The 17,259-nt window shown below is 39.0% G+C and overlaps 1 protein-coding gene across 2 annotated transcripts in view; it reads right to left on the reverse strand.

Annotated features, from left to right (window-relative positions):
- Positions 1 to 936: 936 nt before the first annotated feature.
- The window catches only part of LOC122740855 (deubiquitinase DESI2-like), a 127,368-nt gene continuing 111,045 nt past the window's right edge, over positions 937 to 17,259 (reverse strand). For both annotated transcript variants that reach the window (XM_043983651.1, XM_043983650.1), the window contains exon 5: positions 937 to 4,386. In XM_043983651.1, the coding sequence (XP_043839586.1) occupies positions 4,162 to 4,386 (225 nt within the window). In that variant the 3' untranslated portion in view covers positions 937 to 4,161. The remainder of the gene's footprint in view (positions 4,387 to 17,259) is intronic.

The following is a 17,259-nucleotide window of genomic DNA, read 5'->3' on the forward strand; positions in this document are numbered from 1 at the left end:
AAGAAATGGCAAGCAGGATGCTCTCAGAAAAACCTTGAAAGACTTACACAAACTGATGTGAAATGAAGTGAGGAGAATATTGTATACAATATTAGTAATATTGTATGATGATCAGTTGTGAATCACTTAGCTATTCTTAGCAATCCAAGATAATTTCAAGTGGGTTATAATGAAAAATGCTATCCACCTCCAGAAAAAGAACTAATGGAATCTGAATGCAGATCAAAGTATCCTTTTTTATTTTATTTTTCTTGTTTTTTTAGGTTGTGTTTTCTTTCACAACATGACTAAGATGGAAATATGTTTTGCATAACTGCACATGTATAGCCTATATCAAATTGTTTGCCTTCTCAAGGAAGGGGAGGAAAGAGAGGGAGAGAATTTAAAACTCAAAAATTTAAAGAATTAATTTTAAACTAATGCAGAAATATGTTTAATGTGATTGTACATATATAACCTATATCAGATTGCTTTCTGTCTTGGGGAGGGGGGAGGGGAGAGGGAAGAGGGAAGGGAGGGAGGAAGAAAAATTTGGAACTAAAAATCTTATGAAAACAAACATTGAAAACTATCTTTACATGTAATTGGAAAATAAAAATAATAATAAAATGATTGAAAAGAGAATGAATTTTAAGAATTGTTTTTACATGTAGTTGGGGAAAAATAAAATATTAAATAAAAATATATTTAAGAAAAAAAAGAAACAGAGGATGGATTACCACTTGTTAGGGATGTTATAGAAAGATATTTAGATTCTTTGTTGTTCCTTCATTTCATTCCTGCCTGACACTTTGTGATCTATTTGGGGTTTTCTTGGCAAGGATACTGGAATAGTTTGCCATTTCCTTCTCCCAGCTCACTTTTTAAATGAGAAAACTGAGGCAAATAGGGTGAAGTGATTTGCCCAGAGTCACATAGGTAATAAGTATCTGAGGCTAGATTTGAACTCAGGAAGATGAGTCTTCCTGACTTTTTGCCTGGAACTCTACTGTGCCATTTAACTGCCCCTATTTAGATTCCATTTGGACTAAATTACCTCTTTAGTACCTCTCAACTCTGTGATTCTGTGACTATGTGCTCTCCAATGTTCATTCAAGCTGTAATTACTTGTGATTCTGTCATTTCTTGAGGATCAAAGCTTTTTTGGTCTTTATTTAGGCCCATTTCTCATTATTTGCTCATCCACAGATACAGAATAATTGTTGATATCTTCCTCATAAATCTTTCATAAATTTGACTACAGTGACTGTCACCTCTCAGCCTTCTCTTCCCCAAATTATATAATCCTAATTCCTTCAGCCCTTCTTCACTGAATGTGTTTTCTAGGCACCTTAACAGGCAAAAACAATGTGTCCAAACCAGAGAAGTGAACTTTAATAGGAACAGATAGAAAGCTCTGCATTTAGTTTAGAAAAGTATAGGTATAGGATGGGAGTGGGGCAGTAGACAAAATTTCATGTGAAAAATATGTGGAGGTTGAGTTATCCATAAAAATGCCCAGATTGATCAAATGTTTTGATCTGATTCTGTGGGTGGATCTGATTCATGTCAGTACAATGTACCAGTTCTTTTAGAAACCAGCTGCCTGATGTGTGAATGCTACCTCTGGCTAGCAGAGGGATTAGATAGGAAATTGAGAAGAGCACAAAAAATGCAATATAGTGGTGCTACATGATGTATACAATCCCATTGCAAATGATGGTGAGCCACAGAAACTGTCTTTCCAATTCATTTTTGGTTTGTTTTTAATTTATTTTAAGAATGTCTGAATTATGTTTGGGTTAACTCCCATTTCTAGAGAAAACAATAAAAAGCCTGGCTCAGCCATGGCATTTTTCCTCATTTGTGGCAATTCAACTTTTCTTGGAACAGAAACCCATGACTTCCATCAGGAAAACGAAGCAGTCTGGCAGAGTCCCAGAAAGAGCCACCCAGATACCATACCAGTCTATTTGTCTTGTCAAGAGTAAGAAAGGTGAATCCAGTGTTTCTTATTACATTTTTTTCTGTTAACTACCAGATGAACCACCACTAGAAAGAAAATGTGTATTCACATCGGAGAAAAATTGTGGAGTAAGAGAAATGAATGACAGAGGCAAGAAATTGATAGTAAACACACACACACACACACACACACACACATACACACACCTTAAACTAAAACCAACAGGATTCCAAGAATCTAGCCCTCCTAACTAAGGAATGCAGCTCCTTAGGAGAGGTGAATGGATCATCCATGGTACATAAACTTCACGTTGTATATAGAGACTATAAGGAGGCTTTGTCATTGGAATAAATCCATTTGGAAACTGACTATCTCATATCAAATGGTAATTGACTTGAATCCTCTCTTTTCATATCTCCCAGGCACCACTGTTTTCATTTTCAACAGAGACATGATGTCATGTCAAAGGCTACCAGAGCCCTCCATCTGCTTTCTTGGAGAAAAAAGAAGGGTTGCTGACCACAGCAGTCCCTAGGGAAACAGGTGCTTCTTCTGAAAATAGTTTTTGCTAGTATCCTCCTAAGCACACATACTCAAATACTGCATGTATAAACAGATACTCTTCTAAACTTCTCCCCATGCTGTACATGTTTACAGTCATTCTTGTGCACACATATATGACACTTTGTTTTGCTCCTGACCTATGCATGGGCATTGATCATATGAGCATTCACCTATTTCTCTTTACACATACCCACACACACATACACATACACATACACACAGTCACCACCAGATGGTATCAACTTCAGAGGAAAACTCATTCCTTCCTACCCTACTTTCTAAACCTATGGTGAATGGAAGGGTCATTTCATATGGAGAGTTAAGTGACCTAGATCCTAATCTTGTCATTGTTGTTAATTAGCCATGTGGCAGAAAACAGGTCATTTCATCTCACCAGGGCTGCTACTTCATCTGTAAAATCTTATGGTTGGACTATATTATCTCTAAGGTCTCTTTCAGTCATGATATTCTATGACCCCTTAATCTTTTGTCCCCTAAGACAAGCGTAGACCCCTCCCAGGATTTAGGAGAAGCACAGGGTTGACCTCCTGCAGAGCTAGGAGGCCTCTGGAGAAACCTGAGGAGGTGCCTCAATGGGCTATGACTGATAAGTTGCTGGAAGCAGATCTTTCTGGCTCTGCGTTCCTCTCATCAAATGATATCTTCTGGGCTCTCATACTTAGAAACTCATACAGAACTCTCATGAATATTTCCCTAGCCCAGTGAAGGGCAAGCCTCAGTGACAGATAAAAAGGAAAAGGAGAGCTGAAGAGACAACTCTTGACTGTTCATCATTTTTCCCATTGGGTCAGGGATGGGAGGAAGACAGCTATTAAGAGAAAGGGTGCTACTTTTAGTTGCCTTACAGTGTTGTGCAGTCCACAACAAGGGCTCAAGGAGAGACACCCCAGAAATTGTTTTGTCTCATTTTTAAAAGGTTTCTCTACCAACTTCATTCATATGCTTAGCCCTCTTCTTTCCCTATTCTAATTCTACTCTACCCCCAGAACAAATCTCTCTCTGCTGTCTTTGTTAGTGAAGTCCTATGATTTTTTAAATATAAAACATCACCTAAAACACACACACACACATACATACATACATCCTCCAGTGGAAAATCTGGAGAGCGTCACCCTGTTATCCAAATGCCTCAGAAAATCCTTGATCCCCCCAAATGGGAGAATGTTTGGGGGGAGGGGCTGTTGCTGCTGGTCTGATGGAAACATTGCCCTGAATAGCTCCTCTCCCCTCCTTTGATAATAAGGGGTCTATGGGGACAGTAAAGCTGTGTCAAGGATGGGATTGTCCAGGTATACTATAGAATAAGAACAACTCTTCTGATGTGGGGAGAGCTTAAAGCTACCTCAGTCCCCCAGTCTTCCATCCCACAGAATCTAACAATTTAGAAGGAGGCCTTCCCCATTCATTCATATGTGTCATGGTGTCATGGAGGTCTTCAGTGGCCCAATAGAACAGTGAGGTGGTTCAGTGTCTTGTCAACAAGAGCACTGGAGGCTAGGAACACCCCAGCCTCCTTGGAGGAGAACAGGAAAAGTAAAACAAGGTTGACAAGGGATAGAAGAAGTCTACGGTGGAATAGTGAGGCAGATGGCTAAGAGAAGAGAGTACAGAGGATGATGGCAGGGCCCAGCTCAGACACGGGTGTGTTTGCAGGTCCTCGTTGCACCTGAGGTGGAGGGAACTTCCTCATCTGCTGTGCTGCCTGAGTCTTCTTTGCGTAGACCAAGGCCGATATGGGTCTGCAGGGCTGCTGGGGTGAGCCATTCCTTGGGGAGACAGCTCTGTAGAAAAGGGATGCATGAGCTGAAGTAGGCCAGGCGGTTCACCCAACGAGGTATCTCCCGACCACACAGGATCTAGGAGGAGCAAACACAGAGAAATGGCTAAGTTTGATTGCTAATGAAAATTGCTAATGAAGTTAAGCACATGTTAAGAAACATCATTGTGGAGTGAAAATTAGATATTACATTGAAAATTAAAATATTTCCATAAGATCAATCTTTTTTATATCTATGTGTTTAACTTCAAAGAGTCTCAGTTTCCTTAGCTATAAAATGGGAATAATATTTGTATCATGTCATTAAGTAATTGTGAGAAAATAACTTGTAAATTTTGAAGCATTGTATGAATATAAGGTGGTTTTTTTATACATGCACCCTTTTTACTCTTTTTTTTCCTTGGCTATCCTTTGTTTTTACATTCTTTTCGTTCCAATATATCCCTCCCTTACCCATTAAGTCATCCCTTGTAACAAAGATTTTAAAAGGAGGGGAGGGGCAGCTAGGTGGTACAGTGGATAGAGCACCAGCCCTGGAGTCGGGAGTACCTCAGTTCAAATCCGGCCTCAGATACTTAACACTTACTAGCTGTGTGACCCTGGGCAAGTCACTTAACCCCAATTGCCTCACTTAAAAAAAAAAAAGGAGGGGAGAAGCAGTTCAGCAAAACCAACCAACATATCAACAATGTCTGACAGTAGATGTCAATTTCTATACCCATAATTCCTATATCTGCAAAGAAGGTTTATTTTATAACTTCTTTAGGACCAAACACAGTTACTGCAATTTTACTACATTTGGTTTTTTGTTTTGTTCTTCATTTATATTGTTACAGTAACTGTATATATTGTTTCATGGTTCTACTTACTTAACTCTACATTAGTTTATGTTTTCTCATGCTTCACTGGTGTGTTCATATAGTTTTTTCTTGTAGCATAATAATTTTCCATTATTATCATATAGAAAGTTTTATTCATCTATATTCCAATTTATGGGCATTGACTTTGCTTCAAAATTTTACTCCTATGAATATTTTGGTTTATAGCCCAACTTGATTTATACAAGATGTTTCTGTCACCCCATCTTTGGGATATATGACTAGCAGCAGAATCTCTGAGTTAAAGGATAGGAACATTTAAGTCTACATGTGTACTTTCTTCATGCAAAGTACTATGCTCAGCAAGATAGGAGTTACAAAGAAAGATAATTAAACATATTTATTAAGTATCTACTATATGCAAGGAACTGTGCTTAGTGCTAAAATATGTCACAGTCTCTGCTATGAAGGAGATAATAGATGCAAAGGTTCTTTTAAAAGTTAAAAGAGCTACAAAAGTTCAAACTATTATTGCTTCATTAAATCTTCTTCCAGTGCCCCATCATGGCCTAGAGGTGACTCTGGGTTCTTGAAAATTTATTCCTGTAGAGTCTGCTTGGTAGAGTCCTACCAAGGTAAAACTTTGAGTATGAGCCCAGTGATTATAGAATCATGGATTTAGCATTCAAGAGGTCTTTAGAGGTCATGTAGTTCAAAGCTCCCATTTTATAGATGAAAAACTAAGGCCCAGTGTATGTGTTGTCCAAAAACTAACCTAGCTAAACTGGGAAAGAGTCATCACCAAAAAGTGAGCCACCAGCTAATGAAGTTATTTGGGGCAATAATGACTCTTTACTAAGACTTAAAGGGGATTGTGATCGAAGGAGCATCCACACTGATGAGAAATCAGTCTTGAGGCATTGAAATATATCATCATCTTTGCAATAACAACTATAATAATATAGGCCAGTCTGGCAAATCAAGTGAGAGAACCATTCTATAAAAAGCATAGGATTTTTGCATTTGATTATATTCTCGTTAAACTGAAATATGAAAGGGTATAGAAAACTGTGATTCTGAAGAGACAGCCTTGGAATTGTCCATTATACTGAAAGACATTTTATAGATGTACACTGGGAGCCAGGAGACCTGGGTTCTTGTCTTGGCTTACTACTAATTAGCTGTATGACTTTGAGTAAGTCACTTTACCTCTTTAAGTCCCAATCTCTTCATCTGTGAAATGAGAGCTGCTCTATAGGATCTCTCAAAGTCCTTTCCTGCCCTAACATTCTAGACTTCTGTGAGAATCAATCCAGTGCTTCAGAAAAGACTGGAAGCTCAATGGATTTTGAAGATGAGGGATGGAAAGAGGAAAAAGAGAGACAGAGGCATAGGCAAAGGCAGAGACAGTGGCAGAGACAGAGAGACAGAAAGAAAGATAAGTTGCCAGACAAACAGTAGCCATGGAATTTCAGGTTTGAAGAACTTGTGCAGTTTAGGAAACAGCAGGGGCAGCAGCTGTTTGGGCTTTTGTTCTGTTTTCTGGCTTTCAGCCTGGAAATAATGCTGCCTTTTCCCTGATTTGCTTCTGTGAGTGTCTCAGGAGGACTGATCATTGAGTAGGGAACAAGCTGAAAACAGTATTTAGGGAACTTTGAGCAACAGCTCATCTATCACATCTCAGGCTGGGGCAGTAGTGCTAGAGGTAAGGGAAAGGTTTCCTTTACCTCCTCAAATCAGGTCATACCAGCTGCCTAAGAGTCAGCCTTTCAGGTGTTGCTCAGTCATTTTTCAGTTATGTCCAACTCTTCATGACTCCATTTGGGATTTTCTTGGCAAAGATACTACAGTGATTTGCCATTTCCTTCTCTAGCTCATTTTACAGATGAGGAAACTGAGGCAACCAGGGTTAAGTGATTTGCCCAGGGTCACACAGCTATTAAGTATAGAGTCAGCTTTACGAAGCAGTAACCTAAGACTTCAGGAGCCCATAGAATGGTGTTCTACATAAAACAATCTCTCACCCCCAGCTTGTTGATGCCTGATAGTCAACAATTTGGGGTTCATTTATAAAGTTTCAGGCTTTACTCTTTCCAGGTATCCACACAAGTTTATCATAACCGGTCCAGAAATCACTGGGATTCATTGAGAAAAAGTCATACAAGGAAGGGATAATTTCCTGTTTTGATAGGGTTACTATACCAAGAGTTCAAGGATATAGTCAGCAAGAGATTTGAAGGTGTTTCTCATGAAGGAAAAAAGACTCCATGAGAAAGAAAAGGAATTTGGTCAGAGGGGATAAGAAAGACAAGTTGATAAGAACAATTAAGCAACTAATAAGAAAAGGGGAAGGGAAGTTCGGTGTGTTTGTCGAGGTGTTCACAAAGTGGGAAAGAGAAACTCCAAAGGCTGCTTGCCCAGCAGTTCTCCTGGAGAGAAACTGGCAATAATAACAAGGTCTGTGCATCTGGATTATAAGGGATTATGAAAAATGTCAAAGAGCAAGCTGATATTCTTTCAAGGAATGTCTCTCCATTAACAAGGATATTAAAGAGAATGATGTGTCCTTTTCTTTTTCTTTTTCTTTTTTTTTTAGTAAGGCAATTGGGGTTAAGTGACTTGCCCAGGGTCACACAGCTAGTAAGTGTTAAGTGTCTGAGGCCGGATTTGAACTCAGGTACTCCTGAATCCAGGGCTAGTGCTCTATCCACTGCGCCATCTAGCTGCCCTGATGTGTCCTTTTCAAAAAAAAAATGGAAATGTGTGAGTTTCAAGTAAGATAATCACTTTGTTCTTTGCAAATTTTAAATGCTATATAGTAGGCTTTGGAGTCAAGAAGACTTGAGTTCAAGTTTTCCTCTGAAACATAACAGCCATGTGACAGAGGCCAAATCACTTAAACTCTCAGTGCATCAGGCAAATCTTTAAGACAATAGGTTGCAGAGCAGGTGCCAATCTACATTGGTAGAAGATGTTTAGTTCAGTCCCAAATCATTAAAAACTGCCATACTGTTATCATTAATATTAAGTCTACTATTATTATTATTATTATTATTATTATTAACTCCTAATAAGGAGTTAACTAGACACATTTATACACACACACAATTCTGGGATTTGTAATTCTGTCTAGTTTTGGAAAAGAGGAAACTAATGAAAGATCAGCTCTTAGTGGGATAGAGGTTTTCACTCATGTCAGGAACTTTGGGAGGAAAGAAGAAAAAAGGAAGAAGTAGCAGTCATGACATGGCAGTAGCACAACAGTGTCAGCAGCCTGTGTTTGCCACATGAACAACTGCCTTCTTTGGACCAGAAGAAATGGTGGGAGGTATGAGTGACCATGCATTTTTTTTTTTATCATAGGCACTCTGGTAGCAAAAGCACTGAGAGGAAAAAATGCCATTTGAAAAGAACTAACCCTCCCCAACTTTGGCCTTACTTCCACTTAATCGTGTTAGTTTGTTTGATTTTATTCTGTTCAAGAACACATTTAAAAGAGCTTTGAGATATCATTTTACAACTATCAGATGTCCTTCAATTGGGGAATGGTGAAACAAGCTCTGGTGTATGACTGTGATGGAACACTACTGTGATATAGGAAATGATGAGCTGGTTGACTGAGAAAAACATGGAGAGACTTGGACCTATGAAGGTACATGCTCAGCAGCTCCAGAGAAAGAACTGACGAGTAGAAATATGCATAGTAGGGTCTTACATATATGTATATATGTGTATCTCAGCCCTGCCTCACTTAAATCCAATAAGGTACAACTCAAGTCATCATCCCCATGTCATGGTCCTCTTTAAGAATGAAGGGCAGGGAGCAGCTAGGTGGCACAGTGGATAAAGCACTGGCCCTGCATTCAGGAGGACCTGAGTTCAAATCAGGCCTCAGACACTTGTGAGACCCTGGGCAAGGCACTTAACCCTCATTGCCCCACAAAAAAGAAAAGAAAAGAGAACGAAGGACAAACAACAACAATTAATGTGAATATATGTATATACACACACACATATACATATATACACACGTAGTTGTTTATCCTTCATTCTCGAAAAGGACCATGACATTGGGGTGATGTCATGCCTTGCAGTGAATTGGATTTAAGTGAGGGAGGGCTATGCAAGATCATCAACCTCACTTACCTCCTCCCAGAGCCATCTGGGCTGTTGTTGTTTGTGCTTCATTCTGAAGACACCATGGTATCAGGAAGTAATGTCATGACTTGCAGTGAATTGGATTTAAGTGGCGGAGAGGGGAAGCCTGTGCAAAGTCACTCTCTCCTCCAGTGCCATCTGGTTCCAGTGGCAAGACATATATCAGGATGAATGGAGATGGCCCCAAATGTTTGAGTCAATTGGGGTTAAGTGACTTGCCTAGGGTTACACAGTTAATTAGAGTCTGAGGTGAGATTTGAACTCAGATCTTCCCAACTTCAGGGCCAGTGCTCTATACACTGTACCACCTAGCTGCCCCACATTATTTGTAGCCTTCTGGCAAGGGGTAGGGAAGGGAGAAAAAAATAAAATAAGAAGTACACAGAAGAGAACAAAAGAAAACCTAGAAGGAAGCACAGAAAAATTGGGTAGCTTTGGGGAAAAATGTGTAGTATTTATTATACAGGTTTTCTTGAAATGGAAATTTATTCTTTTATATTGAATCCTTTCTTATATTCTTCTGGGTACATGGAAATGTTTTTGTTTCTTTTCTTGTTTTGTATTCAAGTTTAAAATTAATTTTTGAAAAATTTTAAAGAAAGAGAAAAAATACATTTGCCAGATTTAATATTATTTCTCAGAAACATCTGTGGCTGAACTTGCCTTTATGTTATCTCGTGTCCTTTTGTTTGCAGCATGCAATGGTAGCCACAGAGGAGACAGGGATCTTTCCTAGTGCAGGTCTGGGAATTCAACCTCCAGCTCATTGTTAGAAAGTTTTGCTCTGTAACTCTGGGCTTAAAAATAAACCATTTCATAAATAGCCATCTAAGTGCAAAATCTGCATCTAAATGCACAATATATTTTATAAATCTGTCTCATAGACACAAATCAAAGTTACATTATTGGGGCAGCTAGGTGGCGCAGTGGATAGAGCACTGGCCCTGGAATCAGGAGTACCTGAGTTCAAATCCAGCCTCAGACACTTAACAATTACTAGCTGTGTGACCCTGGGCAAATCACTTAACCCCAATTGCCTCACCAAAAAAAAAAAAAAAAAGTTACACTATTAGTAAATGTGAAAAAAGAGAACAGGGAAAGGATCTGGAGAGGAGAATACTGACCTATGTCAAGAGGTTATAGGGTGGAAAAATGTGACAAGGAAGAGAAAGAGAAGGAACACTGGAGATGAGTAGGAGATGAATTGGAATACATTCCGTGGATCTTATACTGAACTGTCCTGACTGCTTCTGGCCAACCGCACTGAAGCACTCAGGATTGGGGGATGTTGAAACAATTCTTTTATGGATCTTTTGGTTCTATGATGGTGGCAATGGGTGCTACAACAAGAGTTTTGGGGGGTAGCTAGGTGGCACAGTGGATAGAGCACCAGCCCTGGAGTCAGGAGGACCTGAGTTCAAATCCAGCCTCAGACACTTAACACTTTTTAGCTGTGTGACCCTAGGCAAGTCACTTAACCCCAATTGCCGCACCAAAAAAAAAAAAAAAAAGCATTTTGGTCAATTAACCAGGAAGCGTGAAACACTCAGTGGCTCTTCAAAGGAGTATAATACACTTCCAATTTACCTCTTTCTTCCCCTATTGTTGAGTATGTCAGGACCTTCTCAAGCTTCTCCTTGGAATAGGGAGGTTAGGGAGGGGTGGGGGTCCTCCCCGACCCTGATAGCCGACAAAGGTATAGAAAAGCACTGTGCTTGGGTCCTAAGACTCTCTAAAATGTCTCTTCTTCTTTATGTTCCTCTCTTGAGCATGGGTAGCCTCAGGGGTATCAATGAAATCTAATAGGATGAGACCCATGGCTGGAATATGTGTCTGGAATGATAAAACAAGTTCAAATAGAAAAGGAAAAAGGTGAGGAGTGAGTGGGAATAGTAGCATTAAGGAGATATATTTATGTGAGAATTCCAGGAACCAGAGTGGGAAAAGAGTGTGGAGAGAGAATTGGGAAGAATAACAATGGAGCAAAAACAGAAGCAATTGCTGATTGTCATTAGCATACACTACAGAGTACATATACAGAATGAGGAAATAAATTGGTTCAGATAACAGATCACAAACCTAGAACAGAGGGATGGAATAAGATATATGAAAGACTTCCATTACCCATATCTTTGCAGACCAACAAGGGGAACAGTTATTCTTTTTTCTCACTAAAAAGGAGGAACTAGTTGTCAGTGTAGAAGGGATGGGAATCTTGGAAGGTATAACTATTCCATCTAGGATTGGTAATGGGGGGGGGGCAGGAATGGTGAAGAACAAATGAGCAGAACCAAAAGAACACTGTATACAGTAACAGCAATTTTGTTTTAAGAATTACTTAAGGGGCAGCTAGGTGGAGCAGTGGATAAAGCACTGGCCCTGGATTCAGGAGGACCTGAGTTCAAATGCAGCCTCAGACATTTGACACTTACTAGCTGTGTGACCTTGGGCAAGTCATTTAACCTTCATTGCCCCGCCAAAAAACAAAAACAAAAACAAGAATGACTTAACAGAGGGGAAACGAGCTGTGTGACCCTGAGCAAGTCACTTAACTCCAATTGCCTCACCACCCCAAAAAAAGGAATGACTTAGTCATTTTGACTATTATAAATATACAAATTAAAAATAAAGGACATAGGAAGAAAGATGCTATCTGTACTGAAACAACTGATAAATAGAAGTATGAATAGAATGATTTTACATATATATATGTATATGTGTGTATGTATGTGTATATATATATGTGTGTATGTGTGTGTGTGTATATATATATATATATGTATGTATGTATCTAATGGTAGGATGGGGGGAAAGATGAGAAAAAAGGGGGAAAAAGAAATTTACATTATAATTTTATATATATTTAAAGAAGTACATAATAGTTTCATGTGCAATAATCTTTCTTATTATACTATGTTATGGAAATGTTTGTTTTATTCCATAAATTAAAAATAAAATAATTTTTTTTAAAAAGGGAGCTAGGCATAATCTGACATGTGGATTTCAAAGGCTTCAGAGAAAATCTAGGTATTATTCCATGGCCTACAATACTACTGGGGGAAGTCAGTTCAGAAAGGATGGGAAGCTCTTGAGAATGAATAGGAGGAAAAGAGGTGATGTCTAATGTGAGCCATGTGAACGAACACAACTTATCTAACAACTTTGATTTAAGGTAGAAGCAAGGACTGATAATGGATGGAGGAAGATAAAACATGGTACAGTCAGAAGAATAATGTCAGCTCAGGGCTCCAAAAGCTCAGACAACTGAAGATTGGTGAGGGAAAACTATGGACAACAAAAACGATGAGTTTTATATTTTTTAGCTATACTGAGGAAAAGAGTGAGTCCAACACAAGGATCAGACTATTACTCAAGGTTGATTGGACAATGACTGAGCTAAAGGTAGCAAGGGAAGTTGAGGACAACAAAAAGGATGGATTTTATTTTTTTTTAACTAGATTGAGGAAAAGAATAAGTTCAAAGCAAGGATAGGACTATTGCTCAAGATTGATTGGACAATAAGCTAAAGATGGTAAGGGAAGTTACGGACAACAAAAAGGATGGGGTTTTTTAGCTATATTGAAGACAAGAATAGGTTTAAATAAGGGATAGGACTATTGTTCAAGGTGGATGGAACAATGACATCTGATGACAGAAAAGACAGAGCTGTTCAATTCCTATTTTGTTTCCACTTTCTGTATTAAGGAACATGATATTTGGGGCCGAGCAAAAATGGCTAGAAGCAGTTGGAGTCAGGAAGACCTGAGTTCAAATTTGGTCTCAAACATTTACTAACTGTATGATCCTGGGAAATTAATTTAACATTTGCCTGCCTCAGTTTCTTCATTTGTAAAATAGAAAAAATAATCTCACCTACCTCCCAGGGTTGTTGTGAGAATAAAATGAGATGTTTGCAGAAGTGTTTTGTAAATCTTAAAGCACTATGTAAGTGCTTGCTATTATTAGCAGGGAGTTGAAGTCCAAAAATAAGTAAAAAGAAAATGAGAAAGCACTTGATGAGTTCCAGTCACAGGGCCCAAGTGAACAGCTTTCCAGGTTATAGAAACAACCGATTGCTGTTCCTAGATTGGGAAAATAGGGGCAATGCTATAGAAATAGTTTACCTAAATTTTAAATAAATCATTTGACAAAGTATTTCATGTGTCCTTGAAAAAAGAGGGAAGTTATACAAGAGTACATTTCAGTAGTTTAAGAAGTGAATAGCCAGACCAAAAGCCTTCATGTCAGTTTCAATGGAGGTCTTTAGTTGAGCACTCCAGGGATCTGTGTTTGCCTCTAGAATGTTTAGCATCTTATTAATTACCTTAATAAAGGCATAGCTGTCAAGCTAATCAGATTTGCAGATGACAAAAAAAAAACTGGGAGAGATAGCTACCAAATTGAATGACAGAGTCAAAATAGAAAAAGATCTTCATGGTCTAGAATGTTGGTCTGACTAGATAAGATGAGATGAGATTAAATTAAACTTTTCTATTTGGGCTCAAAAACCCCAAACTTTATAACTATAATATGAGAGAGAAGTGGCTAAGAGCCATTCATCCAAAAAGAAGATATATATGTATAGACAGACAGATAGACAAATCTGCAGAGTAATATGATAGCCAAAAAGCTAATGCAATTTTTTTTCCATTTCAGTTTGTCTTTTAAGCAGGCTTTCAGAAAGCCAAAGAAAATGGTTTAAATGATTTTTTAGCCATTTCAAATATAATATAAATGGAATATTAATATTTTTCACCAAAAAAAGGACAATATTAAAAGCATTTTCAAGAACCTCTTTTTTGTTTCCAAGTCTATTCCTCCCTAAGCAATAATACTTCTACGTAGATTGAGATATCAGCAGTTTTTCTTCAGTCAGTCAGTAAGCATTTATTAAACACTTCTATGTGGCAGACACTGTACTAAGTGTTGGAGATTTTAAAAAGCAAAGGAACTCACAGTCTAGTGGAGAAGACAACAAATAAATAAACAGATTCATGTATGATATATGTAGAGCAGATGGAAGGTAACCTTAAAGAGGAAGACTCTCTAGAAGGGCTGAGAAAGGACTCCTAAAGGCAGTACAGCTGAGCATTCAAAGAAAACAGGGATTCTGTGAGGCAGAAGTGAGTGAGCTGGGAAAGAAATTCAGGCATTGAGAACAGCCAATGGAAAGGCATAAAGTAAGGAGATTGGGTATTGCTGCAAGGATCAACAAGTCAGCTAAAGGATTTGAGTACATTGATTGGGAAGGTGGGGAGAGATCAGATTGTGAAGGGCTTTAAATGCCAAACAAAGGACTTTATACTTGATCCTGGAGGTAATAGGGAGCCAGTTGAGTTTATTCAATGAGGGAGTGGTACTATGGGAGTGGTGACATTTCTGGGATAGAAAAAAAATGTGATGTTTAAATTACTTTGGTAGCACTGTGGATGATGGCTCTAAGTGAGGAAAAAGTTGAGACTAGGAGATGAATTAAAAAGTTATTGCAGGGGGCAGCTAGGTGGCGCAGTGGTTAAAGCACCGGCCCTGGATTCAGGAGTACCTGAGTTCAAATCCGGCCTCAGACACTTGACACTTACTAGCTGTGTGACCCTGGGCAAGTCACTTAACCCCCATTGCCTAAAAAAAAAAAAAAAAAAAAAGTTATTGCAAGGGGCAGCTAGGTGGCGCAGTGGATAGAGCACCGGCCCTGGAGTCAGGAGTACCTGAGTTCAAATCCGACCTCAGACACTTGACACTTACTAGCTGTGTGACCCTGGGCAAGTCATTTAACCCCAACTGCCTCACTAAAAGGAAAAAAAAATTGAAAAAAAAGGTTATTGCAAGGGGCAGCTAGGTGGCGCAGTGGATAGAGCACCAGCCCTGGAGTCAGGAGTACCTGAGTTCAAATCCGACCTCAGACACTTGACACTTACTAGCTGTGTGACCCTGGGCAAGTCATTTAACCCCAACTGCCTCACTAAAAGGAAAAAAAAATTGAAAAAAAAAAGTTATTGCAAGGGGCAGCTAGGTGGCACAGTGGATAAAGTACCAGCCCTGGATTCAGTAGGACCTGAGTTCAAATCCAGCCTCAGACACTTAACATTTACTAGCTGTGTGACCCTGGGCAAGTCACTTAACCCCAATTGCCTCACTAAAAAAAAAAAAAAAACCAAAAAAAATGTCTATTGCAGGGGGCAGCTAGGTGGCTCAGTGGATAGAGCACCAGCCCTGGATTCAGGAGGATCTGAGTTCAAATCTGGGCCTCAGGCACTTGACACTTAATAGCTGTGTGACCTTGGGCAAGTCACTTACCCTCATTGCCCCATTAAAAAAATTATTGCAATAGTCCAGTTGAAAGGCAAAGGGGCCTGGACTAGGATGGTGGCAGCATGAGTGGAGAAAAGGAGGCCTATATAAGACATGTGAAGGCAGAAACTAAATTTATGAATGGATTGGATATTTGGGGTGATTGAGTGAAGAGTCAAAGATAACACCAAAGTTGAGAAACTGAATGAAAAGATGGTGATATCTGAGACAATAATAAGGAAGTTTGGAAGAGGGATAGGGGGAGGGGGAGATAATGAGTTTTGTTGAGTTTGAAATATATATGGGACATCTACTCTGAGATGCTCAATAACAGTTGGTGCTGCAGTCCTAGATCTCAGGAGAGAGACTTGGGCTAGATATATAGATCTTCAAATTATCTACATAGAACTTATATTGGACCCATGGGAACTGATGAGATAGTATAGAGAGAAAAGAGGAGAGGGCCTTGTAGGACAGTCATACTTAATGGGAATGACTTGATTAGAGATCCATCAAAGGAGGCAAAGAGGGAACAGTCAGACCTTTAGGAAGAAAACTGTGAGAAAAACAGTTTTTGTGAAAAGTTAAAGAGAAGAGAAAATCCAGGAGGAGAAGGTAATCAACAGGAAAAGAGAACCAAATGCTGCAGATCAAGAAGGATGAAGGCTGAAGCTAAGGCTATTAAATCTGGCAATTAAAGAGATCATTGTTAAGTTTGGAGACAGTAGTTTCAGTTAAGTAATGAATGAAGTTAGAAGCCATATTGCAAGGATTGAGAAGTGAAGGACAGGAGAGGAAGTGGGGGCACTGGGGTACAATTGGAATGGTTATGGCTGGAACTCAATTCTCAAAAAGTCCTCTGAAAGCTGGAAGTGGTAGAGGAATATTGCCCTTCAAGTGCCTCCTCCTGTGCCTGCTCTAAACAAGTCCCATAAACTCCACAGGCAGAATCTTAATGGCCTCCTAAATGACATATAAAGGTTCCAAATAGTCTATCTAGCACAAGTTCTTAGATATTTTCAGCAAAATTAATGGTCTTTTTTGAGGCCCCAGGCCTCATTACTAGTGGGCCCTGAGTGATTAAAATTCCTTTCAATACAAAGTTTTGCAAATTCAACAAATGGCATTTTACAAAGCTTACCATTGATTACAATCTGTGTAGTACTTATAAGGGGCATGTCCCAACATGAGTAACTCTGAAAAAGGAAATTAAAACTAGAATAATACAAATGAATTAACATTTGTGAACAATTCAGAAAAGGAGAAGGAAAAACTGAGTCTCCTCTCTCAGGGAAAAGTCTTAGCCTCTAGTGAACTCCCCAAAATATATGGTTCTCTCCCTTAGGGATGAGGGACTTAGGAGTTGACTGGAAGTCTCACTCTCAGGTAAAAGAACCAAACCATCCTTAATGAAAATTACTTTGAATCCCAGCAAGAAAACAGCACCCCAAATTTTCCCAACACCATCCTAAAAAAGGGCATTCTAATGGATCCCTGTTATGCACAGATACTAATAGAGTTCCAAACTCATCCTACAATAAGACAAGCAGACCAAAAAATTCAGATGAGCCCCAAATACAAGTGGCCCCCAAAAAAGGATTAAGTACTCAAAGCTGATTGGAATCAAGCCTTCCCTTCCTTGATTAAGGATCTAAAATGTGACAACAAAAACTAATTCTGGGCCCAGA

This window comes from Dromiciops gliroides, chromosome 2, assembly GCF_019393635.1.
Source record: "Dromiciops gliroides isolate mDroGli1 chromosome 2, mDroGli1.pri, whole genome shotgun sequence".
Lineage (NCBI taxonomy): Eukaryota > Metazoa > Chordata > Mammalia > Microbiotheria > Microbiotheriidae > Dromiciops > Dromiciops gliroides.